The 27,667-nt window shown below is 37.9% G+C and overlaps 1 protein-coding gene across 2 annotated transcripts in view; it reads right to left on the bottom strand.

Annotated features, from left to right (window-relative positions):
• The window catches only part of Oatp74d (Organic anion transporting polypeptide 74D), a 139,322-nt gene that overhangs the window by 38,148 nt on the left and 73,507 nt on the right, over positions 1-27,667 (bottom strand). Inside the window, exons 2-4 of one of the 2 annotated variants that reach the window (XM_076779734.1) lie at positions 10,640-11,056; positions 3,544-3,926; positions 222-442 (exon numbers count right to left, since the gene is read on the bottom strand). In XM_076779734.1, the coding sequence (XP_076635849.1) occupies positions 222-442; positions 3,544-3,926; positions 10,640-10,957 (922 nt within the window). In that variant the 5' untranslated portion in view covers positions 10,958-11,056. Of the gene's footprint in view, positions 1-221; positions 443-3,543; positions 3,927-4,476; positions 4,498-10,639; positions 11,057-27,667 lie in introns of those variants that run through there. The other variant, XM_076779735.1, reaches the window with a different exon arrangement.

Here is a 27,667-nt window from a genome sequence, read left to right as displayed (position 1 = left end):
ACAGAGTCTAATAATAATTTTAATAATAATAATAGCAACAACAACAACGACAACAACAACGACAACAACAACAACAATGACAACAACAACGACAACAACAGTGACAACAACAACAACAACAACAACAGCAATAATTTATTCCCAAAATACAGAGTCTAATAATAATTTTAACAACAACAACAACAACAATAATAATAACAACAATAACAATAATTTCTTACCAAAATACAGAGGGCTCTCTCTGCTAGCCACGTTGTCATCGATATAAGGAATCCCAAGCGTGTAGACCGCCGTCTGGCCCATACCAACCCCCAACAAAGACACGAAAAATATCGCCAGGACCACCGTGGTGATTTTCGTCTGTATCAGCTGCTTCGTCTCGAATTCCTCCTCGCAGTAATTTATCGTGTCGACTTGCGTTGGCAGCGGCGACGACAGCGACCTTCCAATCGAAAACAAAACCAAGTTACGGTGCAACAACTCGATCAATTCGACGATCACCTACAGAAAGACTGTAATAAGTTTCAAGGTACGCCTGCAGCTGCGTCCACCTTTTATTTATAAATAAAAAGGTCATCGAACGATCCACCAGTGGCCACCAGTGAATTTTGAGAACATTGATGAAAGTTTGGAAGATAAATATTATATATTGATACAAATTTTATATAATAAAAATCGTGTCAATCATGTCAAGTGGAATAATAATAGATAATTATCATTAACACACTTTGTTTATTATGTTTAGGGGTTGGAAGAACCCTTCAGGAAGATACACAAAAAACTGGAGACTTGAGGTGTCAAAATATGAAGATACTATCATGTTTAGGGGTTGAAAGAACCCTCCAGGAAAAATTAGAGACTTGAGGTGTCAAAATATGAAGATAGTATCATGTTTAGGGGTTGAAAGAACCCTCCAGGAAAAAACTCGAGTCTTAACGTGTCAAAATACAAAAATACTATCATGTTTAGGGGTTGAAAGAACCCTCCAGGAAGATACACAAAAAACTAGAGACTTGAGGTGTCAAAATATGAAGATACTATCATGTTTAGGGGTTGAAAGAACCCTTCAGGAAAAACTAGAGACTTGATGTGTCAAAATATAAAAATACTATCATGTTTAGGGGTTGAAAGAACCCTCCAGGAAGATACACAAAAAACTAGAGACTTGAGGTGTCAAAATATGAAGATACTATCATGTTTAGGGGTTGAAAGAACCCTCCAGGAAAAAACTCGAGTCTTAACGTGTCAAAATACAAAAATACTATCATGTTTAGGGGTTGAAAGAACCCTCCAGGAAAAAACTCGAGTCTTAACGTGTCAAAATACAAAAATACTATCATGTTTAGGGGTTGAAAGCACACTCCACAAAAAACTAGAGACTTGAGGTGTCAAAATACAAAAATACTATCATGTTTAGGGGTTGAAAGAACCCTACACAAAAAACTAGAGACTTGATATGTCAAAATATAAAGATACTATCATGTTTAGGGGTTGAAAGAACCCTCCACAAAAAACTAGAGACTTGAGGTGTCAAAATATGAAGATACTATCATGTTTAGGGGTTGAAAGAACCCTCCAGGAAAAAACTCGAGTCTTAACGTGTCAAAATACAAAAATACTATCATGTTTAGGGGTTGAAAGAACCCTCCACAAAAAACTAGAGACTTGAGGTGTCAAAATATGAAGATACTATCATGTTTAGGGGTTGAAAAAACCCTCCAGGAAAAAACTCGAGTCTTAACGTGTCAAAATACAAAAATACTATCATGTTTAGGGGTTGAAAGAACCCTCCAGGAAAATACACAAAAAACCTGAGACTTGATGTGTCAAAATATGAAGATACTATCATGTTTAGGGGTTGAAAGAACCCTCCAGGAAAAAACTCGAGTCTTAACGTGTCAAAATACAAAAATACTATCATGTTTAGGGGTTGAAAGAACCCTCCACAAAAAACTAGAGACTTGATATGTCAAAATATGAAGATACTATCATGTTTAGGGGTTGAAAGAACCCTCCACAAAAAACTAGAGACTTGAGGTGTCAAAATATGAAGATACTATCATGTTTAGGGGTTGAAAGAACCCTCCAGGAAAAAACTCGAGTCTTAACGTGTCAAAATACAAAAATACTATCATGTTTAGGGGTTGAAAGAACCCTCCAGGAAAAAACTCGAGTCTTAACGTGTCAAAATACAAAAATACTATCATGTTTAGGGGTTGAAAGCACACTCCACAAAAAACTAGAGACTTGAGGTGTCAAAATACAAAAATACTATCATGTTTAGGGGTTGAAAGAACCCTACACAAAAAACTAGAGACTTGATATGTCAAAATATAAAGATACTATCATGTTTAGGGGTTGAAAGAACCCTCCACAAAAAACTAGAGACTTGAGGTGTCAAAATATGAAGATACTATCATGTTTAGGGGTTGAAAGAACCCTCCAGGAAAAAACTCGAGTCTTAACGTGTCAAAATACAAAAATACTATCATGTTTAGGGGTTGAAAGAACCCTCCACAAAAAACTAGAGACTTGAGGTGTCAAAATATGAAGATACTATCATGTTTAGGGGTTGAAAAAACCCTCCAGGAAAAAACTCGAGTCTTAACGTGTCAAAATACAAAAATACTATCATGTTTAGGGGTTGAAAGAACCCTCCAGGAAAATACACAAAAAACCTGAGACTTGATGTGTCAAAATATGAAGATACTATCATGTTTAGGGGTTGAAAGAACCCTCCAGGAAAAAACTCGAGTCTTAACGTGTCAAAATACAAAAATACTATCATGTTTAGGGGTTGAAAGAACCCTCCACAAAAAACTAGAGACTTGATATGTCAAAATATGAAGATACTATCATGTTTAGGGGTTGAAAGAACCCTCCACAAAAAACTAGAGACTTGAGGTGTCAAAATATGAAGATACTATCATGTTTAGGGGTTGAAAGAACCCTCCAGGAAAAAACTCGAGTCTTAACGTGTCAAAATACAAAAATACTATCATGTTTAGGGGTTGAAAGAACCCTCCACAAAAAACTAGAGACTTGAGGTGTCAAAATATGAAGATACTATCATGTTTAGGGGTTGAAAGAACCCTCCACAAAAAACTAGAGACTTGAGGTGTCAAAATATGAAGATACTATCATGTTTAGGGGTTGAAAGAACCCTCCACAAAAAACTAGAGACTTGAGGTGTCAAAATATGAAGATACTATTATCTTTAGGGGTTGAAAGAACCCTCCAGGAAAATACACAAAAAACCTGAGACTTGAGGTGTCAAAATATGAAGATACTATCATGTTTAGGGGTTGAAAGAACCCTCCAGGAAAAAACTCGAGTCTTAATGTGTCAAAATACAAAAATACTATCATGTTTAGGGGTTGAAAGAACCCTCCACAAAAAACTAGAGACTTGACGTGCCAGAATATGAAGATACCATGTTTGGGGGTTGAAAGAACCCTCTAGAACAACATGAATCCTCAGAGTCCAGTTGCTGGACGTTAAAAGGCAGATGTAAGGGGTTGTTTGGGGTGATTAGGGGCTCACCCGTCCAGCGTGATGTTCTCTGGTCTTGTGTGCAGCTTGCAGAGGTTCGCAGGAACGGGGTCGGTGTTGTTGGAGTTGCCACCCTCACCCCTGGGCTCAACCCCGCTGAAGAACCTCTCGTTCTGGTGGATCAGCTGCTCGCCAAAGATGAAATGGGGCATGGAGCAGGTGAACGAGCTCACCGCGAACAGGATCATGCCCCAGGCGATCCACTTAGGCCGGTGACCTTGGCCCCCGTAGTACGTGAGCAGGAGAGAGGAACCGATCTGACCGATCTCCGTCGCAGACATTATGATACCGGTGGTCTTCGACTGGATCTGAAAGAGCTTCTCGATCGTCGTGATCACCGAGACGAAGTACGTGTAATACATGCCCTGGAGGACCTGGAATCATCAACAGGAATCAGCTGGTACTCTGTGAGGAGCAAATGAGTTGACTGGTTTGTTAGCTAAATGGAGATCTTTGGGCATGGAAAGAATGTAAAATTAGGATGTAGGACACTATGTGTTAGGGATAGTGGCTCTAGAACCATGGTTTGCTTCATTATGGCCTGAATGAGAGGCTAAGTGGATCTTTGAGGGGTACTGTTGCTGAGTTAGAGGTTTGTAGACAAAGGATGCTGGGTGGAAGGATGGAATAGAAGGGTTGGAGACTGATTCAGGTGATGTGGAAGGTGTCCAAGAAGGCTTAGATAATATAGAAGCTAGGATGCTGGGTGAAAGGATGAAATAAAAGGGTTGGAAGCTACCACAGGTGATGCAGAAGGTGACCAAGAAGGATTCTCTAATATAGAAGCTAAGATACTAGGTAAAAGGATGAAACAAAAGGGTTGGAAGCTTCCCCAGGTGATACAAAAGGTGACCAAGAAGGCTTATCTATTATAAAAGCTAAGATACTAGGTAAAAGGATTATACAAAAGGGTTGGAGACTGACCCAGGTGATGCAGAAGGTGACCAAGAAGGATTCTCTAATATAGAAGCTAAGATACTAGGTCAGAGGATAAAACAAAAGGGTTGGAAGCTTCCCCAGGTGACGCAGAAGGTGACCAACAAAGCATCTCGACTACAGAAGCTAAGATACTAGGTAAAATGTTGAAACCAAAGGGTTGGAAGCTTCCCCAGGTGATGCAGAAGGTGACCAACAAAGCTTCTCTAATACAAAAGCTAAGATACTAGCTAAAAGGATGAAACCAACAGGTTGGAAGCTTCCCTAGGTGATGCAGAAGGTGACCAAGAAGGCTTATCTAATACAAAAGCTAAGACTCTGGGTGAAAGGATGAAACAAAAGCTTTGGATGCTTCCCCAGGCGATGCAGAAGGTGACCATGGAAGCTTATTCAATATAAAAGCTATGAAACTAGATAAAAGGATGAAACCAAGGGTTTGGAAGCTTCCCCAGGTGATGCAGAAGGTAACCAAGAAGGTTTCTCTAATATAGAAGCTAAGATACTAGGTCAGAGGATAAAACAAAAGGGTTGGAAGCTTCCCCAGGTGACGTAGAAGGTGACCAACAAAGCATCTCGACTACAGAAGCTAAGATACTAGGTAAAATGATGAAACCAAAGTGTTGGAAGCTTCCCCAGGTGATGCAGAAGGTGACCAACAAAGCTTCTGTAATACAAAAGCTAAGATACTAGCTAATAGGATGAAACCAACAGGTTGGAAGCTTCCCTAGGTGATGCAGAAGGTGACCAAGAAGGCTTATCTAATACAAAAGCTAAGACTCTGGGTGAAAGGATGAAACAAAAGCTTTGGAAGCTTCCCCAGGCGATGCAGAAGGTGACCAAGGAAGCTTATCCAATATAAAAGCTATGATACTAGATAAAAGGATGAAACCAACGGGTTGGAAGCTTCCCCAGGTGATGCAAAAGGTAACCAAGAAGGCTTCTCTAATATAGAAGCTAAGATACTAGGTCAGAGGATAAAACAAAAGGGTTGGAAGCTTCCCCAGGTGACGCAGAAGGTGACCAACAAAGCATCTCGACTACAGAAGCTAAGATACTAGGTAAAATGTTGAAACCAAAGGGTTGGAAGCTTCCCCAGGTGATGCAGAAGGTGACCAACAAAGCTTCTCTAATACAAAAGCTAAGATACTAGCTAAAAGGATGAAACCAACAGGTTGGAAGCTTCCCTAGGTGATGCAGAAGGTGACCAAGAAGGCTTATCTAATACAAAAGCTAAGACTCTGGGTGAAAGGATGAAACAAAAGCTTTGGATGCTTCCCCAGGCGATGCAGAAGGTGACCATGGAAGCTTATTCAATATAAAAGCTATGAAACTAGATAAAAGGATGAAACCAAGGGTTTGGAAGCTTCCCCAGGTGATGCAGAAGGTAACCAAGAAGGTTTCTCTAATATAGAAGCTAAGATACTAGGTCAGAGGATAAAACAAAAGGGTTGGAAGCTTCCCCAGGTGACGTAGAAGGTGACCAACAAAGCATCTCGACTACAGAAGCTAAGATACTAGGTAAAATGATGAAACCAAAGTGTTGGAAGCTTCCCCAGGTGATGCAGAAGGTGACCAACAAAGCTTCTGTAATACAAAAGCTAAGATACTAGCTAATAGGATGAAACCAACAGGTTGGAAGCTTCCCTAGGTGATGCAGAAGGTGACCAAGAAGGCTTATCTAATACAAAAGCTAAGACTCTGGGTGAAAGGATGAAACAAAAGCTTTGGAAGCTTCCCCAGGCGATGCAGAAGGTGACCAAGGAAGCTTATCCAATATAAAAGCTATGATACTAGATAAAAGGATGAAACCAACGGGTTGGAAGCTTCCCCAGGTGATGCAAAAGGTAACCAAGAAGGCTTCTCTAATATAGAAGCTAAGATACTAGGTCAGAGGATAAAACAAAAGGGTTGGACGCTTCCCCAGGTGACGCAGAAGGTGACCAACAAAGCATCTCGACTACAGAAGCTAAGATACTAGGTAAAATGAGGAAACCAAAGGGTTGGAAGCTTCCCCAGGTGATGCAGAAGGTCATCAACAAAGCTTCTCTACTACAGAAGCTAAGATACTAGGTGAAAGGATGAAACCAACAGGTTGGAAGCTTCCCCAGGTGATGCAGAAGGTGACCAAGAAGGCTTATCTAATACAAAAGCTAAGACACTGGGTGAAAGGATGAAACAAAAGCTTTGGAAGCTTCTCCAGGCGATGCAGAAGGTGACTAAGGAAGCTTATCCAATACAAAAGCTATGATACTAGATAAAAGGATGAAACCAACGGGTTGGAAGCTTCCCCAGGTGATGCAGAAGGTAACCAAGAAGGCTTCTGTAATATAGAAGCTAAGATAGTAGGTCAGAGGATAAAACAAAAGGGTTGGACGCTTCCCCAGGTGACGCAGAAGGTGACCAACAAAGCATCTCGACTACAGAAGCTAAGATACTAGGTAAAATGATGAAACCAAAGTGTTGGAAGCTTCCCCAGGTGATGCAGAAGGTCACCAACAAAGCTTCTCTAATACAAAAGCTAAGATACTAGCTAAAAGGATGAAACCAACAGGTTGGAAGCTTCCCCAGGTGATGCAGAAGGTGACCAAGAAGGCTTATCTAATACAAAAGCTAAGACACTGGGTGAAAGGATGAAACAAAAGCTTTGGAAGCTTCCCCAGGCGATGCAGAAGGTGACCAAGGAAGCTTATCCAATATAAAAGCTATGAAACTAGATAAAAGGATGAAACCAAGGGTTTGGAAGCTTCCCCAGGTGATGCAGAAGGTAACCAAGAAGGCTTCTCTAATATAGAAGCTAAGATACTAGGTCAGAGGATAAAACAAAAGGGTTGGAAGCGTCCCCAGGTGACGTAGAAGGTGACCAACAAAGCATCTCGACTACAGAAGCTAAGATACTAGGTAAAATGATGAAACCGAAGGGTTGGAAGCTTCCCCAGGTGATGCAGGAGATCACCAACAAAGCTTCTCTACTACAGAAGCTAAGATACTAGGTGAAAGGATGAAACCAACAGGTTGGAAGCTTCCCCAGGTGATGCAGAAGGTGACCAAGAAGGCTTATCTAATACAAAAGCTAAGACACTGGGTGAAAGGATGAAACAAAAGCTTTGGAAGCTTCCCCAGGCGATGCAGAAGGTGACCAAGGAAGCTTATCCAATACAAAAGCTATGATACTAGATAAAAGGATGAAACTAACGGGTTGGATGCTTCCCCAGGTGATGCAGAAGGTAACCAAGAAGGCTTCTCTAATATAGAAGCTAAGATACTAGGTCAGAGGATAAAACAAAAGGGTTGGAAGCTTCCCCAGGTGACGCAGAAGGTGACCAACAAAGCATCTCTACTACAGAAGCTAAGATACTAGGTAAAATGATGAAACCAAGGTGTTGGAAGCTTCCCCAGGTGATGCAGAAGGTCATCAACAAAGCTTCTCTACTACAGAAGCTAAGATACTAGGTGAAAGGATGAAACCAACAGGTTGGAAGCTTCCCCAGGTGATGCAGAAGGTGACCAAGAAGGCTTATCTAATACAAAAGCTAAGACACTGGGTGAAAGGATGAAACAAAAGCTTTGGAAGCTTCCCCAGGCGATGCAGAAGGTGACCAAGGAAGCTTATCCAATACAAAAGCTATGATACTAGATAAAAGGATGAAACTAACGGGTTGGATGCTTCCCCAGGTGATGCAGAAGGTAACCAAGAAGGCTTCTCTAATATAGAAGCTAAGATACTAGGTCAGAGGATAAAACAAAAGGGTTGGAAGCTTCCCCAGGTGACGCAGAAGGTGACCAACAAAGCATCTCTACTACAGAAGCTAAGATACTAGGTAAAATGATGAAACCAAGGTGTTGGAAGCTTCCCCAGGTGATGCAGAAGGTCATCAACAAAGCTTCTCTACTACAGAAGCTAAGATACTAGGTGAAAGGATGAAACCAACAGGTTGGAAGCTTCCCCAGGTGATGCAGAAGGTGACCAAGAAGGCTTATCTAATACAAAAGCTAAGACACTGGGTGAAAGGATGAAACAAAAGCTTTGGAAGCTTCCCCAGGCGATGCAGAAGGTGACCATGGAAGCTTATCCAATATAAAAGCTATGAAACTAGATAAAAGGATGAAACCAAGGGTTTGGAAGCTTCCCCAGGTGATGCAGAAGGTAACCAAGAAGGCTTCTCTAATATAGAAGCTAAGATACTAGGTCAGAGGATAAAACAAAAGGGTTGGAAGCTTCCCCAGGTGTCGCAGAAGGTGACCAACAAAGCATCTCGACTACAGAAGCTAAGATACTAGGTAAAATGAGGAAACCAAAGGTTTGGAAGCTTCCTCAGGTGATACAGAAGGTGACCAACAAAGCTTCTCTATTACAAAAGCTAAGATACTAGCTAATAGGATGAAACCAACAGGTTGGAAGCTTCCCCAGGTGATGCAGAAGGTGACCAAGAAGGCTTATCTAATACAAAAGCTAAGACACTGGGTGAAAGGATGAAACAAATGGGTTGGAAGCTTCCCCAGGCGATGCAGAAGGTGACCAAGGAAGCTTATCCAATACAAAAGCTATGATACTAGATAAAAGGATGAAACTAACGGGTTGGATGCTTCCCCAGGTGATGCAGAAGGTAACCAAGAAGGCTTCTCTAAAATAGAAGCTAAGATACTAGGTCAGAGGATAAAACAAAAGGGTTGGAAGCTTCCCCAGGTGACGCAGAAGGTGACCAACAAAGCATCTCGACTACAGGAGCTAAGATACTAGGTAAAATGAGGAAACCAAAGGTTTGGAAGCTTCCTCAGGTGATGCAGAAGGTGACCAACAAAGCTTCTCTATTACAAAAGCTAAGATACTAGCTAATAGGATGAAACCAACAGGTTGGAAGCTTCCCCAGGTGATGCAGAAGGTGACCAAGAAGGCTTATCTAATACAAAAGCTAAGACACTGGGTGAAAGGATGAAACAAAAGCTTTGGAAGCTTCCCCAGGCGATGCAGAAGGTGACCAAGGAAGCTTATCCAATATAAAAGCTATGAAACTAGATAAAAGGATGAAACCAAGGGTTTGGAAGCTTCCCCAGGTGATGCAGAAGGTAACCAAGAAGGCTTCTCTAATATAGAAGCTAAGATACTAGGTCAGAGGATAAAACAAAAGGGTTGGAAGCTTCTCCAGGTGACGTAGAAGGTGACCAACAAAGCATCTCTACTACAGAAGCTAAGATACTAGGTAAAATGATGAAACCAAGGTGTTGGAAGCTTCCCCAGGTGATGCAGAAGGTCACCAACAAAGCTTCTCTACTACAGAAGCTAAGATACTAGCTAATAGGATGAAACCAACAGGTTGGTAGCTTCCCCAGGTGATGCAGAAGGTGACCAAGAAGGCTTACCTAATACAAAAGCTAAGACACTGGATGAAAGGATGAAACAAAAGCTTTGGAAGCTTCCCCAGGCGATGCAGAAGGTGACCAAGGAAGTTTATCCAATACAAAAGCTATGATACTAGATAAAAGGATGAAACCAACGGGTTGGAAGCTTCCCCAGGTGATGCAGTGGGTAACCAAGAAGGTTTCTCTAATATAGAAGCTAAGATACTAGGTCAGAGGATAAAACAAAAGGGTTGGAAGCTTCCCCAGGTGACGTAGAAGGTGACCAACAAAGCATCTCTACTACAGAAGCTAAGATACTAGGTAAAATGATGAAACCAAGGTGTTGGAAGCTTCCCCAGGTGATGCAGAAGGTCACCAACAAAGCTTCTCTACTACAGAAGCTAAGATACTAGCTAATAGGATGAAACCAACAGGTTGGATGCTTCCCCAGGTGATACAGAAGGTAACCAAGAAGAATTCTCTAATATAGAAGCTAAGATACTAGGTAAAAGGATGAAACCAACGTGTTGGAAGCTTCCCCAGGTGATGCAGAAGCTAACCAAGGAACCTCCTCTAATACAAAAGCTAAAATACTAGCCAAAAGGATGAAACTAACAGGTTGGAAGCTTCCCTAGGCGATGCAGAAGCTACCCAAGGAACCTCCTCTAACACAAAAGCTAAAACACTAGGTAAAAGGATGAAACAAAAGGGTTCCACTACCCCAGGTGATGCAGAAGCTGACCAAGGAACCTTCCCTAACACAAAGGCTTAAACCTCAGCTAAAAGGATGAAACAAAAGGGCTTGAACACTAACCCAGGTGATGCAGAAGGTGACCAAGAAGGCTTGCTTGGTGGCAAAGTACTGGAGCCACCGTGGCCTGCAGGGGCCCCATCCACAGGACACGTCAGCGTCATCGAACTCCGTGTGAAGGCTGCTGGACTTCTCGTCAGGCATGATCAGCTTTCCGTTTTCCGTCGTGCCGATCTCGTGGAGCTTCCCGTTGGGTATCGAGCCGTTGTTGTTGTGCTGTTTGCCGCAAATCAGCCCGTTCCCGTTCGCCATCTTTGGGGAAATAATCGTGAGCGCCTCCACGTTCCCGTTCGCCAGGATCTGCGTGTCCTCGCCAGCCATTATCGATGATGACTCTGGGTGATGACGCCTTTCTGAGACTCTCTACCCGGGATTCTTGCCCTCTAGGTCGCTCAAACCTTCTGCACTCGAACACTCAACCTGAAATCAGATAAATAAATCTATTATTAGTCTATCATCTCTTTACATTATCATTTTTCTTACAATTTTCACGCTTTTTAGGTTAAATAACTGTTCTATAATAGGAGCAAGGACACTTTGCTATAGTGCATTCGTCGTTACTCGAGTCGAAGCATAGATTTCTTGGTTGAAGATTGCATCCATTTTGTTGAGAGTAATGATATTGAATGTTTTCATGCTTCCAGCAAAAAGTATGTTTTTTAATTAATATTCTGAAGCTTGAAATTAAATTTATGCATGCAATTTTCAATATTAAAATCATATTTGTATTTATATCGAATTATATTTTTGTTTGGGAATTTTTTTCTCGAAAGTGCGTGGGATTTCAAGGGTATCTGTAATGACTAAAAATGATTGTAATCGACCACTGTAATTGAAAATAATTTTTTCAGAATGATTCGAAAATTTTGAAATTTGAGGGGAATCATTCATTCATGATCAGACATTATATTTTCGGTAATGAATTTTTTTCTCGAAATTGGGCAGGATTTCGGGGATATGTCTAATGACCAAAAATGATTACAATTGACCCTCCTAGGTAAATATAATTTTTTTAGAATGATTTGAAAAATTCTGTTAACGACGAAAATTTTGGGCAGCTTTTTGAATTTTTTTCTAGAAAGTGAGCAGGAATTCGGGGGTATGTCTAATGACCAAAAATAATTATAATTAACCCCTGTACCTAAATATAATTTTTTTAGAATGATTTGAAAAATTCTGTTTTCGACGAAAATTTTGGGCATCTTTACGAATTTTTTTCTAGAAAGTAAGCAGGAATTCGAGGGTATGTTTAATGACCAAAAATAATTATAATTAACCCCTGTACATAAATATAATTTTTTTAGTATGATTCGAAATTTTTTAATTTCGTCGAACAATTTCATACTTTCTCGAATTTTTTTCTCCGAAATGGATAGGAATTCGGTGTTATGTCTAATAACCAAAAATAATTATAATTGACCCCTGTACCTTAATATAATTTTTTTAGTACGATTCGAAATTTTTTAATTTCGTCGAAAATTTTGGGCAGCTTTTTGAATTTTTTTCTAGAAAGTGAGTAGGATTTCGAGGGTATGTCTAATGACCAAAAATAATTATAATTACCCACTGTAATTAAATATAATTTTTTCAAAACGATTTGAAATTTTTTAATTTCATCTAAAAATTTCATACTTTCTCGAATTTTTTTCTCGAAAGTGGTTAGGAATTCAGTGTTATGTCTGTTGACAAAAAATGATTGTAATTGTCCACTGTAATTAAATATAATTTTTTCAAAATGATTTGAAATTTTTTAATTTCGTCGAAAAATTTCATACTTTCTCGAATTTTTTTCTCGAAAGTGGTTAGGAATTCGGTGTTATGTCTAATGACCAAAAATAATTATAATTGACCCCTGTACCTAAATATAATTTTTTCAAAACGATTTGAAATTTTTTAATTTCGTCGAAAAATTTCATACTTTCTAGAATTTTTTTCTCGAAAGTGGTTAGGAATTCGATGTTATGTCTGTTGACAAAAAATAATTGTAATTGTTCACTGTAATTAAATATAATTTTTTCAAAATGATTTGAAACTTTTTAATTTCGTCGAGAAATTTCATACTTTCTCGAATTTTTTTCTCGAAAGTGGTTAGGAATTCGGTGTTATGTCTAATGACCAAAAATAATTATAATTGACCCCTGTACCTAAGTATAATTTTTTTAGTATGATTTGAAATTTTTTAATTTCATCTAAAAATTTCAGCACCTTCTCGAATTTTTTTCTCGAAAGTGGTTAGGAATTCGGTGTTATGTCTATTGACCAAAAATGATTGTAATTGCCCACTGTAATTAAATATAATTTTTTCAAAACGATTCGAAATTTTTTAATTTCGTCGAAAAATTTCGTACTTTCTAGAATTTTTTTCTCCAAAGTGGTTAGGAATTTGAGGGTATGTCTATTCACCAAAAATGCTTGTAATTGACCCCTCTAACTATATATATTTTTTTTAGTATGATTTGAATTTTTTTAATTTCATCTAAAAATTTCATACTTTCTCGAATTTTTTTCTCGAAAGTCGTTTCGAATTCGGTATTATATCTGTTGACCAAAAATGCTTGTAATCAACCCCTGCAACTAAAAATAATTTTTCCAAGACGATTCGAAATTTTTTTTTTTTAGGCACCTACCCCCTGTCGATGTTTCTTAGAAATTAGTTTTTCATTTTTAATAAATTCGTTTGACACCCTACAGAAAAATTGTCTAATACTTTTTTGTAGGTGCCCATGAGCTCTACTTCAGAAAAAAGTTTCAACCAGATAGCTTCACTATTATCGGAGTTATGTTCGTTTGAAAATCGGTCTCGAAAAAAGTGGGCGAAAGGGTGTCCAGAAATAAATCGTCAAAACCACGTCCTCGATTTATCATTCGTTCAAAACATCGAGATGCATTTTGTATTTTTAAATGTCTAACTTATGTGCGTCACTGCATTATTTATAACGATTTCCTTCGAGTCTGCCACGTTCCAACAAAATTCCCATTTTTTCATCCACACGATCTCGTCTTCCATCAAACGCAAGAAAATATCCTAATTAAACCCATCATTCTTCATTTTCTATCTATTTTTTGCAGGCATAGAAATAAAGCTACCCAAACTTTGAATATTTACTGTAAGTGGCTGTTGAATTCAATGAAATTTCATAAATTTTCGACGAAACGAATCCCCAAATTTCAAAGCAGTTTCTCAACTTTTCACCTGACTGTTCAAACTATAATGATCGTGAGGACTGGTATTAGGTATGAAACCATTGGTAGTTGGACTCCTTTCTCCCCAGTGACAGAAAAGGAGCAACCTGAAGCGCCCTGTAGCCTGCATCCTCTCACTTTCATCAGCGCTCGACTTTCCTCATTTCCCTCGCGTTCCACTGACTATTTTTCAGTTTTCACCCACAGTAGAACTCTGCAGACCAGAACGAGCCTTCAACCAAGTCCTCTCTGCCCAATCTACTGTTTAGAAACGTCATCCAACTCGAAAGTTACTATTTCATCCTCAGCGACAGTGGCAAGTGTCTGGATCTCCCGATTAGTCCGCCATTTTGCGTTCGAAATTAGGGCACACACGTTTGCTACCCTGTTCTCTTCAGATTGAATGGGAAAAACAATCGAAATACACTCTCAATTGTTGATATTAGCCTGTTATCTCTGTTTCATCCTCAGCGACAGTGGCAAGTGTCTGGATTTCCCGATTAGTCCGCCATTTTGCGTTCGAAATAAGAACACACACGTTTGCCACCCTGTTCTCTTCAGATTGAATGGGAAAAACAATCGAAATACACTCTCAATTGTTGATATTAGCCTGTTATCTCTGTTTCATCCTCAGCGACAGTGGCAAGTGTCTGGATCTCCCGATTAGTCCGCCATTTTGCGTTCGAAATTACGACACACACGTTTGCCACCCTGTTCTCTTCAGATTGAATGGGAAAAACAATCGAAATACACTCTCAATTGTTGATATTAGCCTGTTATCTCTGTTTCATCCTCAGCGACAGTGACAAGTGTCTGGATCTCCCGCTTAGTCCGCCATTTTGCGTTCGAAATTACGACACACACGTTTGCCACCCTGTTCTCTTCAGATTGAATGGGAAAAACAATCGAAATACACTCTCAATTGTTGATATTAGCCTGTTATCTCTGTTTCATCCTCAGCGACAGTGGCAAGTGTCTGGATCTCCCGATTAGTCCGCCATTTTGCGTTCGAAATAAGAACACACACGTTTGCCACCCTGTTCTCTTCAGATTGAATGGGAAAAACAATCGAAATACATTCTCAATTGTTGATATTAGCTTGTTATCTCTGTTTCATCCTCAGCGACAGTGACAAGTGTCTGGATCTCCCGCTTAGTCCGCCATTTTGCATTCGAAATTAGGGCACACACGTTTGCCACCCTGTTCTCTTCAGACTGAATGGGAAAAACAATCGAAATACACTCTCAATTGTTGATATTAGCCTGTTATCTCTGTTTCATCCTCAGCGACAGTGACAAGTGTCTGGATCTCCCGATTAGTCCGCCATTTTGCGTTCGAAATTAGGGCACACACGTTTGCCACCCTGTTCTCTTCAGATTGAATGGGAAAAACAATCGAAATACACTCTCAATTGTTGATATTAGCCTGTTATCTCTGTTTCATCCTCAGCGACAGTGGCAAGTGTCTGGATCTCCCGATTAGTCCGCCATTTTTGGGAAACTGGGTAGGAATTCGAAGGTATATCTAATGACCAAAAATGATTGTAATTGACCCCTGTAACTAAATATAATTTTTTTAGTATGATTCGAAATTTTTTAATTTCGTCTAAAAATTTCACACATTCTCGAATTTTTTTCTAGAAACTGGGTAGGAATTCGAAGGTATATCTAATGACCAAAAATGATTGTAATTGACCCCTGTAACTAAATATAATTTTTTTAGTATCATTTGAAATTTTTTAATTTCGTCTAAAAATTTCAGTATCTACCCCCTGTCGATTTTTCATGAAAATTCGTTTTTCATTTTTAATAATTTTGTTTGGCGTTCTACAGAAAAATTGTCTAATACTTTTCTGTAGGTATCTATGGCCTCTACTTCAGAAAAAAGTTTCATTGAAATATATTCATTATTATAGGAATTATGGCTGTTTGAAAATTGGACCATTTTTATGGGGGTTTTCTCATTTTAGAGGGTTAAAGAACTACTTTTCGAATGTTTTTAGAATTCCTATATATTCTACGCTAAAATATGCGTTGATTGGTTTTTTAAACATTGAAATTGTTCAATTCGTTCAAAAGTTATGGCATTTTAAAGATTCGCCTGAATCATTCATTCATGATCAAAGATTAGATTTTCGGTAACGAATTTTTTTCTCGAAATTGGGTAGGATTTCGGGGGTATGTATAAGGACGAAAAATGATTCTAATTGACCCCTCCAACTAAATATATTTTTTTTAGAACGATTTAAAATTTTTTTTTTTCATCGAAACATTTAGGCACCTACCCCCTGTCGATTTTGTTTGAAAATTCGTTTTTTATTTTTAGTAACTTTGTTTGACGTTCTACAGAAAAGTTGTTTAATACTTTTTTGTAGGTATCCATGAGTTCTATTTCGGAAAAAAGTTTCATTGAAATATATTCACTATTGTGGGAGTTATGGCTGTTTGAAAAATGGACCATTTTTATGGGGTTTTTTTTAATTTTAGGGGGTCAAGGAGCAAATTTTCTAATATTTTTAAAATTTCTACATATTCTACATTAAAATACGCGTCGTTTGCTTTTTTAAACATTAAAATCGTCCAATTCGTTCAAAAGTTATGGCATTTTAAAGATTCGCATAAAATTTCCAGGTGACATTTTTGGCCTGAAATCGGTAAGGAATTTTTTTCTCGAAATTGCGTAGGATTTTGGGGGTATGTGTAATGACCAAAAATGATTGTAATTACCCACTGAAAATAAATATAATTTTTTTAGTATGATTCGAAATTTTTTAATTTTGTCGAAAAATTTCACCCCTTCTCGAATTTTTTTCTCGAAAATGGGTAGGATTTCGAGGGTATGTCTAATGACCAAAAATGATTACAATTGCCCCCTGCAACCAAAAATAATTTTTCCAAATCGATTTGAAATTTTTTAATTTTGTCGAAAAATTTCACTTTCTCGAATTTTTTTCTCGAAAATGGGTAGGATTTCGAGGGTATGTCTATTGACCAAAGATGATTACAATTACCCACTGTAATCAAATATAATTTTTTTAGTATGATTCGAAATTTTTTAATTTCGTCGAAAAATTTCACCCCTTCTCGAATTTTTTTCTCGAAAATGGGTAGGATTTCGAGGGTATGTATATTCATCAAAAATGATTGTAATCCATCCCCACAACCGAAAATAATTTTTCCAGAACGATTTGAAATTTTTGAATTTAATTTTCAATAACTTTTTAACGAAGCCTCCATCAATAAATTGGTATCCTTGATTTTCGTCTTATTTTGGCCTCTAGAATCCCCCATTCAGATTTTTCCCAGGGGTGGTTGAACCCCCTGTATACAGACGGGTCCAAGACACCTAATGGATCTGGATAAACAATTGTCAGGAAGCAATCAACTGAAAAAGTCAAACTCCTCCACAAAACATCCATCTTTCTATGTGAAAGAAATGTAAATCCACTTTAACCAACCAAAATAAAAACTTTGCAATTTTCTGCGGCTCCACAGGCGCCATTTTAGCAACACAGAAGCTATGGACAAACGACTGTGGACAAGAATGCCAAGAAGCTCACTTCAGGTCTACCCAAATGAACAATAATAAGGATCCCCTCTCACATCGGTGGAATGGGGAACGAAAAGGCGGACCAAGCAGCCAAAGAAATAGCTAGCTCGACAACCCCTGACCACTAGGACCCCAGTCTATCCTTGGAACCCGGGCTCTCCATCCTCAAGGCTAAAATAAAAGACACCTGGAACGAAGAATGGAACTCCACAGCCAAACCCAGTACCAAATCAATCGAATGAAACTTCTTCCAAAAATCCATCCCCAGGTCCCTGTGCAGACCGGACCAAGTGAAGACTCCTCGAATCATAATAGTCCACGCTAAATCGACCTAGCAACGCCTCCTCGACAAAGAAGCCCCCCAACAAGCGAGCTGAGCAACGATCGCCTCACAGCAGATCGCGTCGTCAGCCACTGCAGGGAACAGCCGCAAACGGACAGCGATTCAGCATCAAACCACCCCTAAAGGACGACCTGGAGGATGACGGATCTATCCAAAACCTGCACCTCGAAGAGTCCAATAGGTGAACTGTTGTCGAGTCGCTGATAACCCATGGGGGCGCTTGAAATTGATTAGGGGCAGTGTAAGAACGAGAGGCTGCCAGGGGCGATGGCGGTTCGAGAACGAGCCGAAGATTAAGAAGTTCAATTAGCCGAGAACTTTCGCCAGGTCGAAGGGGGGCAATGTCGACACACATATCGAGGCTGTAATCGGAACGAAATCGAAAGGGCCCCGGAGGAAAAGAGCGTCGAGCTCTCCCGATGGCGAAACGCCGCCATTGCGGTCGTCTTTTTGTCGATCGTAAATCCTTTTCGGACAACTCGCCTCCCGAAGTGAAAACCTTCGCGGCGACGCGGTTCTGTCACCCACGGATGCCCCGTCGATGAATCACGCCCCGAAATCATGCTTTTAATCGCATGAATATTCATCCATCGACGAATCCACCGATTCTAATTCATCTTGCTACGTTTTAACTCTGTCTATTTGAATAATCAAAGATTAATTCAAGGTACAATGTTGTTAGAAAAGTGTCTTTTTCTCACTCTAAAATGAGGGAACCATTTTCTTATTTTTATATCAAGTAATTCACTAATGGTTCCAAGTTACTTCATCGAAAGCTAGTAAGTCGAGAATATTTACTAAACAGAAGATTTAAGGTTCAGAGAATTCAGTTTCTCGAGTATAATAGAAATAAATTAATAGGGGGGGTTCGAATAAAGATGAAGGCCTGAAGATTAGTCGATTTTTAAAATTGTCTAAGACTGTATCTGTCTGGAAATGAGGACGTTAGAGGGGGGTCAATATTCTATGAATTTGTTTCAATTTTGTTGCAATGTTGGGGCACGTGAACAGCTGGGGCACGGAGGAGCATGGCGCAAGTGGACGAAAACAGCGACGTTTGTCAAGTTCCAGCAGCATTGCGGTGAGAGACTTGGTCTAGGTCGCCTTTCACTGTCCTACTGACGTCTCGTGGTTAGTTGGTTAGTCGCTCTATTCTACTACGAATACGATTCAATGCCAGCGTATAGAGCGACCCAAAAGAGACTACATGGGTTACCCAGCGACTCAACAACAGTTTACAGATTGGACTCTTCGAGGTGCAGGTTTTGAATAGATCCGTCATCCTCCAGGTCGTCCTTTAGGGGTGGTTTGATGCCGAATCGCTGTCCGTTTGCGGCTGTTCCCTGCAGTGGCTGACGACGCGATCTGCTGTGAGGCGATCGTTGCTCAGCTCGCTTGTTGGGGGGCTTCTTTGTCGAGGAGGCGTTGCAGGGTCGATTTAGCGTGGACTATTATGATTCGAGGAGTCTTCACTTGGTCCAGTCTGCACAGGGACCTGGGGATGGATTCTTGGAAGAAGTTTCATTCGATTGATTTGGTACTGGGTTTGGCTGTGGAGTTCCATTCTTCGTTCCAGGCGTCTTTTATTTTAGCCTTGAGGATGGGGAGCCTGGGTTCCAAGGATAGACTGGGGTCCTAGTGGTCAGGGATTGTCGAGCTAGCTATTTCTTTGGCTGCTTGGTCCGCCTTTTCGTTCCCCATTCCACCGATGTGAGAGGGGATCCTTATTATTGTTCATTTGGGTAGACCTGAAGTGAGCTTCTTGGCATTCTTGTCCACAGTCGTTTGTCCATAGCTTCTGTGTTGCTAAAATGGCGCCTGTGGAGCCGCAGAAAATTGCAAAGTTTTTATTTTGGTTGGTTAAAGTGGATTTACATTTCTTTCACATAGAAAGATGGATGTTTTGTGGAGGAGTTTGACTTTTTCAGTTGATTGCTTCCTGACAATTGTTTATCCAGATCTATTAAGTGTCTTGGACTCGTCTGTATACAGGGTGTTCAGCCACCCCTGGGAAAAATCTGAATGGGGGATTCTAGAGGTCAGAAATGTTACCTCAAAATTTCGTTCGAATCTTTAAAACGCCATAACTTTTGAACGGATTGGACGATTTTAATGTTTAAAAAAGCAAACGACGCGTATTTCAGTGTAGAATATGTAGAAATTCCAAAAATATTCGAAAAGTTGTTCCTTGACCCCGTAATGTTAGAAAACCCCCCATAAAAATGGTTCAATTTTCAAACAGCCATAATTCCTATAATAGTGAATATATTTCAATGAAACTTTTTTCTGAAGTAGAGGCCATAGGTACCTACAGAAAAGTATTCGACAACTTTTCTGTAGAACGCCAAACAAAATTATTAAAAATGAAAAACGAATTTTCAAGAAAAATCGACAGGGGGTAGATACTGAAATTTTTAGACGAAATTAAAAAATTTCAAATGATACTAAAAAAATTATATTTAGTTACAGGGGTCAATTACAATCATTTTTGGTCATTAGATATACCTTCGAATTCCTACCCAGTTTCTAGAAAAAAATTCGAGTAGTAATGGAATTTTTTGACGAAATTAAAAAATTTCGAATGATACTAAAAAAATTATACTTAGTTACAGGGGTCAAGTACAATCATTTTTGGTCATTAGATATACCTGGGAATTCCTACCCAGTTTCTAGAAAAAAATTCGAGAATGTGTGAAATTTTTAGACGAAATTAAAAAATTTCGAATCATACTAAAAAAATTATTTTCGGTTTCAGGGGTAAATTCTAATCATTTTTGGTGAATAGACATACCCCCGAAATCCTGCGCGTTGCCGAGAAAAAAATTCCTTACAGAAAATCTAATTTGAAATTTCATGCAAATCTTTAAAACGTCATAATTCCTGAATGGATTGGGCGATTTTAACGTTTAAAAAAGCAATCAACGCGTATTTTAATGGAGAATATATAGAAATTCTAAAAATATTAGAAAAGTTGCTTCTTGATCCAGTAAAATACGAAAAACCCCATAAAAGTCGTCCTATTTTCAAACGGCCATAACTCCTACAATAGTGAACCTATCTCATTGAAACTTTTTTCTGAAGTAGAGCTCACGAATATCTACAAAAAAGTATTAGACAACTTTTCTATAGAACGCCAAACAAAATTACTAAAAATCATAAACGAATATTTACGAAAAATCGACAGGGGGTAGCTGCTGAAATATTTCAACGAAAAACAATTTTTCCAAATCGTTCCAAAAAAATTATTGTCGATTGCAGGCCTCAATTACAATCATTTTTGGTCATTACCTATACCCTCTAAATCCTAACTATTTTCTAGAAAAAAATTCGAGAATGTGTGAAAATTTTCGACGAAATTAAAAAATTTCAAATCGTTCTGAAAAAAATATTGATAGTTGCAGGGGTCAATTATAATCATTTTTGGTGAATAGACATACCCGCGAAATCCTACGCATTTTCGAGAAAAAAATTCGAGTAGATACTGAAATTTTTAGACGAAATTAAAAAATTCCAAATCATACTAAAAAAATTATAGTTAGTTACAGGGGGCAATTACAATCATTTTTTGTCATTATACGTACCCCCGAATTCCTACCCATTTTTTAGAAAAAAATTCGAGAAAGTGTGAAAATTTTCGACAAAATTAAAAAATTTCAAGTCGTTCTGAAAAAAATATTGATAGTTGCAGGGGTCAATTATAATCATTTTTGGCCATTATACATACCCCCGAAATCCTACCCAATTTCGAGAAAAAAAATTCAGAACCCTCCGCTGACAAATACAGTAACTATCGCCAGAAGATTAACATTTAACTTAAATTTTATTACATAAAAATTCCATCAGATGTCGCGAATAAATTACAATAAATTAAAATAAATGTAATGTTGCCTAATTCCGTCCTCAGATTGAATTTAGCTGGCGAAACAGAAACGCCAGGATCGATCTTGGATCGGAAAGCAAGGAAAAAATGGCGGACCGCGCCCCTGAACACGCGAGCCCCGCTTGTTTCGCGTCGTTGCGCCTTCATCGATCTGAAAAGTGCTAATGGGAAAAGTTACGGACGCTGTGAAATTGATTTCCAACCGGACACGCTTGTCATATCTCCGTCGTTATTCCTCGAGATTAATTCCAATGTAGAAAATGAAACACGGTTGACCCGTTTTCCGATTTTACAACAAATCAATCGAAACATTCTCTCAGTTCATATTTTAGACGCCACAGAATCAACTTTAGCTAATTTCTAATTTTCATATCCATCGAAATTACTTCGACTAACCTGTACGCCATTTTTTTACTCTTGTTTAATATCATTCCAGATTGCGTGTATTTACGATTTTGAGGTTAACTTCGAAGCAGTAATTGGCGGTGAAAACAAATAATATTGATCCAAGCTTGCCCTAAAAGAATTGTAATACAATGAAAGTTAAATTTGCTAAAAATACGAGCAGAATGAGAATGGAACGAGGAGCCATTTTGTTTCCTTTTGGTTCGCCGTGTCGCCGCGAGGCGGCGTTAATTTTACCCGCGAACGTCACCTATCTCGAAATACCCGGTTTTTGTGGCCCGCGATATCGATTCCGCGCGGTAAAAATGGCGGCGGGGGCAAAAAGTCGAGCAATTGATGGATTTTTATCGCTCGAGGCCAGTCCTTTTCGATCGTACGTGGCTCTCTGTACACAGGGGCCGAACGAGCTGGCAAAAAGCTGCTTTAAAAGGGCGATTGACCGTGAAAGGGTGGCAAAAACTGTGCCACGGATACGGGACACGGCAGCATTGTCTCGACGAAGGCCGACACGGCGATTCGACGCGGAAGGGCCCCGTTCCTCTTCGCCCCCTTTGCTCGATTTCGTCCTGTTGGGCATTCTTGCGAGGGAACCCGTGAACGTGATGCAACAAACACAAATGAAACCTACCCTTACGCCTCCATGGACCATCCGGAACTCTCTAGCGTCTGAAATAACCACCCCCAGCAGAAAGAAGCAATGTATAAACGTAAAACTAGCTCTAAACAATCGGATAATCGAGGAAATCAGTATTAAACTGGTGGGATTAGCACTTGGCTCCCAGCTGACATGGTTAGAGAGTTAGTATACTTGAAATAATGGCTGTAAATAATTGGGGGGCCGACCTAAAGAATTCAGCAGCCCCCCTGTCGAGTTTTCTTGAGTATTCGTTTTCGATTTTTGGTAATTTTGTTTGGCGTTTTATGGAAAAGTTGATTAATAGTTTTTTGTAGGTATCTGTGGGATCTACTTTAGAAAAAAGTTTCAGTGGAATATATTGACTATTGTAGGAGTTATGGCTGTTTGAAAATTGGGTCAGTTTTAAGGGGTTTTTTTAAAATTCCGGGGTCAAGGAGCAACTTTTTGAATTTTTTTATAATTGCTATTTATTCTACACTAAAATACGCGGCGTTTGGCTTTTTGAACATTAAAATTGTTCAATTCGTTCGGAAGTTATGGCATTTTAAAGATTCCCCTCGTCGATTTTTTTTTTATTTTGTTTTTGATTTTTGGTAATTTTGTTTGACATGCTACGGGAAAATTGTTTAATAGTTTTTTGTAGGTATCTGTGGGATCTACTTTAGAAAAAAGTTTCAGTGGAATATATTGACTATTGTAGGAGTTATGGCTGTTTGAAAATTGGGTCAGTTTTATGGGGTTTTTCTAAAATTCCGGGGTCAAGGAGCAACTTTTTGAATTTTTTTGTAATTGCTATATATTCTTCACTAAAATACGCGGCGTTTGGCTTTTTGAACATTAAAATTGTTCAATTCGTTCGGAAGTTATGGCATTTTAAAGATTCCCCTCGTCGATTTTTTTTTTAATTTTGTTTTTGATTTTTGATAATTTTGTTTGACATGCTACGGGAAAATTGTTTAATAGTTTTTTGTAGGTATCTGTGGGATCTACTTTAGAAAAAAGTTTCAGTGGAATATATTGACTATTGTAGGAGTTATGGCTGTTTGAAAATTGAACCATTTTTATGGGGGTTTTTTAAAATTACGGGGTCAAGGATCAACTTTTTGAATTTTTTTAGAATTTCTACATATTCTTCACTAAAATACGCGGCGTTTGGCTTTTTGAACGTTAAAATCGTCCAATTCGTTCGGAAGTTATGGCGTTTTAAAAATTCCCCTCGTCGATTTTTTTTTTAATTTTGTTTTTGATTTTTGATAATTTTGTTTGACATGCTACGGGAAAATTGTTTAATAGTTTTTTGTAGATATCTGTGGGATCTACATTAGAAAAAAGTTTCAGTGGAATATATTGACTATTGTAGGAGTTATGGCTGTTTGAAAATTGGACCATTTTTATGGGGGTTTTTTAAAATTACGGGGTCAAGGATCAACTTTTTGAATATTTTTATAATTGCTACATATTCTTCACTAAAATACGCGGCGTTTGGCTTTTTGAACGTTAAAATCGTCCAATCCGTTCAGAAGTTATGATGTTTTAAAGATTCGAATGAAAATTCAGGCAGGAATTAGATTTAGGAATTTTTTTCTCGAAAGTGCGTAGGATTTCGAGGATATCTCTATTCACCAAAAATGATTGTCATTGACGCTTGCAACCGAAAATAATTTTTTTAGAACGATTTGGAAAAATTGTTTTTCGTTGAAATATTTCAGCAGCTACCCCCTGTTGATTTTGTTTGAAAATTCTTTTTTATTTTTAGTAATTTTGTTTGACGCCCTACAGAAAACTTGTCTAATACTTTTTTATAGGTACCCACGAGCTCTACTTTAGAAAAAAGTTTCATTGAAATATATTCACTATTATAGGAGTTATGGCTGTTTGAAAATTGGATCACTTTTATGGAGTTTTTCGTATTTTACGGGGGTCAAGGATCAATTTTTCGAATATTATTGCAATTTCTACTAATTCTGCATCTAAATACGCGTTGTTTGCGTTTTTGAAAATTAAAATCGTCCAATCCGTTCTGAAGTTACGATGTTTTAAAGATTCGAATGAAGTTTTTGAATTATATTTTCATTTAGGAATTTTTTTCTCGAAATTGGGTAAGATTTCGGGGGTACGTGTAATGACCAAAAATAATTGTAATTAACCCCTCTAGCTATAAATAATTTTTCTAAAACGATTTGAAATTCTTATTTTTGCAAAATAATTTAGATAGCTATCCCCCGTCGATTTTTCTTACAAATTCATTTTTAATTGTTAATAATTTTATTTGACGTCCTACAGAAAAGTTGTCTAATACTTTTTTATAAGTACCAATGAGCTCTATTTTAGAAAAAAGTTTCATTGAAATATATTCAGTATTGTAGAAATTATGGCCATTTGAAAATCGAACCACTTTTATGGGGTTTTTCGTATTTTACGGGGTCAAGGATCAATTTTTCGAATATTATTGCAATTTCTACTAATTCTGCATCTAAATACGCGTTGTTTGAGTTTTTGAAAATTAAAATCGTCCAATCCGTTCAGAAGTTACGATATTTTAAAGATTCGAATTCAATTTTTGAATTATATTTTCATTTTGGAATTTTTTTCTCGAAATTGGGTAGGATTTCGGGGGTATGTGTAATAACCAAAAGTGATTGTAATTCACCCATCTAGCTATAAATAATTTTTCTAAAACGATTTGAATCTTTTATTTTTGCAAAATAATTTAGGTACCTATCCCCTATCGATTTTTCTTAAATATTCGTTTTTGATTTTTAGTAAATTCATTTGACGTCCTACAGAAAACTTATCTAATACTTTTTTATAGGTACCCATGAGCTCTATTTTAGAAAAAAGTTTCATTGAAATATATTCACTATTGTAGAAATTATGGCCATTTGAAAATCGAACCACTTTTATGGGGGTTTTCTCATTTTGCAGGGTCAAGGACCAACTTTTCGGATATTTTTAGAATTTCTACAAATTCTTCATCTAAATACGCGTTGTTTGCGTTTTTGAAAATTAAAATCGTCCAATCCGTTTAGAAGTTACGATGTTTTAAAGATTCGAATGAAATTTTTGAATTATATTTTCATTTAGGAATTTTTTTCTCGAAAGTGTGTAGAATTTCGAAGATATCTCTATTCACCAAAAATACTTGTAATTAACCCCTCCAATTAAATATAATTTTTTCAGAACGATTGGAAACACATGAAATTTCAGGGGAATCATTCATTCATAATCAGACATTATATTTTCATTTAGGAATTTTTTTCTCGAAAATGCTTAGGATTTCGGGGGTATGTCTAATGACCAAAAACGATCGTAATTAACCCCCCCAACCATAAACAATTTTTCCATAACGATCCAAAATCTTCTAATTCAATTATTTAACTCTTCAACGAAGCCTCAATCAATGAATTAACATTCTCAATTTTCGTCTCATTTTGGCCTCCAGAACCCCTCAAATTAAATTTTTCCCAGTATTAACCAATTAAATGCACCAGTATTTTAAAGAAAAATCCATCCAATCATATTTAATCCCATTTTTATTGCCCAAAAATGATCCAGAAATGCTCGAATCTAAGTTACATTTATTAACCAAAAACGATCATAATTAACCCCCCCCAAACAAAAACAATTTTTCTAAAACGATGCAAAATCTTCTAATTTAACTATTTAACTCTTTAACGAAGGAATTAATATTCTTATTTTGGCCTCCAGAACCCCCCAAATTAAATTTTTGTCAGTATTAACCAAACACCCTATAAAATCGTAACCTGATAAAAAATAATAGAAGTCAAAAAATCTAAACCAATTAAATGCACCAGTATTTTAAAGAAAAATCCATCTAATCATATTTAATCCCATTTTTGTAGCCCAAAAATGATCCAGAAATGCTCGAATCTAAGTTATATTTATTAACCAAAAACGATCGTAATTAACCCCCCCAAACAAAAACAATTTTTCCAAAACGATCCAAAATCTTCTAATTTAACTATTTAACTCTTTAACGAAGGAATTAATATTCTTATTTTGGCCTCCAGAGCCCCCCAAATTAAAATTTTTCTCAGTATTAACCAAACACCCTCTAAAATCGTAACCTGATAAAAAATAATAGAAGTCAAAAAATCTAAACCAATTAAATGCACCAGTATTTTAAAGAAAAATCCATCTAATCATTTTTGTTGCCCAAAATGGTCGAGAAATGCTTCGAATCTAAGTTCTCGACGCTTCACTTTCGATCTTGAGCTCGAACGCGTGTCGCAAATCTTTGCAAATGCCTCCAAGAAAGTAAGTGGAAAGCAAGATTTATATTCCACGTTGATGTTCCCAGCAAACTCGCTGAACCTGATCTTGAATCTGGTTTACGGTGATAGGCTCACGTGCACGTGGCGCGGGCAGCGGACGCCGGAGAATAATTCGAGCCACTTTCGAGGAACAATAAATAATAAACGGCGTTAAGAACTGGATGGAATCGACTGGGAATCGTTTCAACGGCCCCGCGAGTTCCTATTTTCCCTTATTAGCGGCGTCCAGCGCTAATGGGATCAGAGCAATCGAAATTCATTAGGCCAGAAGCCATCGTCGACTATAAATTCTGCTCTCGACTCCGAAACTTGTCAAATATTATACTGTTTCATACTATTTCGACTAATAATTGAAACCTTTCACTAATAATTGAGATTTCTTCTCGATTAGGGGACTTTTCTGTTATTATTTATGCATTTCGAAGCCCAAAGAAGAAATTACGAAGAATTAATTGAAGAATTAAGTTTGAGTGGCACTTTTGTTGATTAAATAATTTTCTTGTCAATTATTAGTGTTTTCCAGTTAATTGAAGTGGAATAATTGTTTATTAAGAGAGAATTGCTGATTAATCAGCAAAGATTAGAGTGATTTTAGTGTAATATAGAAGAATTATTATGTTTGAGTAATTTGATACGCGAAGAGAGGTTAAAATGAAGTTAATTATTTTAGAATTGTGTAAATTAGATACATTCGCGAATTAGAGGGAATTGCAGTAATAATTTTGGATTAATTAGGAAA

This window comes from Colletes latitarsis, chromosome 12, assembly GCF_051014445.1.
Source record: "Colletes latitarsis isolate SP2378_abdomen chromosome 12, iyColLati1, whole genome shotgun sequence".
In the NCBI taxonomy this organism is placed as follows: Eukaryota; Metazoa; Arthropoda; class Insecta; order Hymenoptera; family Colletidae; genus Colletes; species Colletes latitarsis.
Note: the sequence above shows the minus strand (reverse complement) of the source record. Positions and strands in the feature narration are given on the sequence as shown.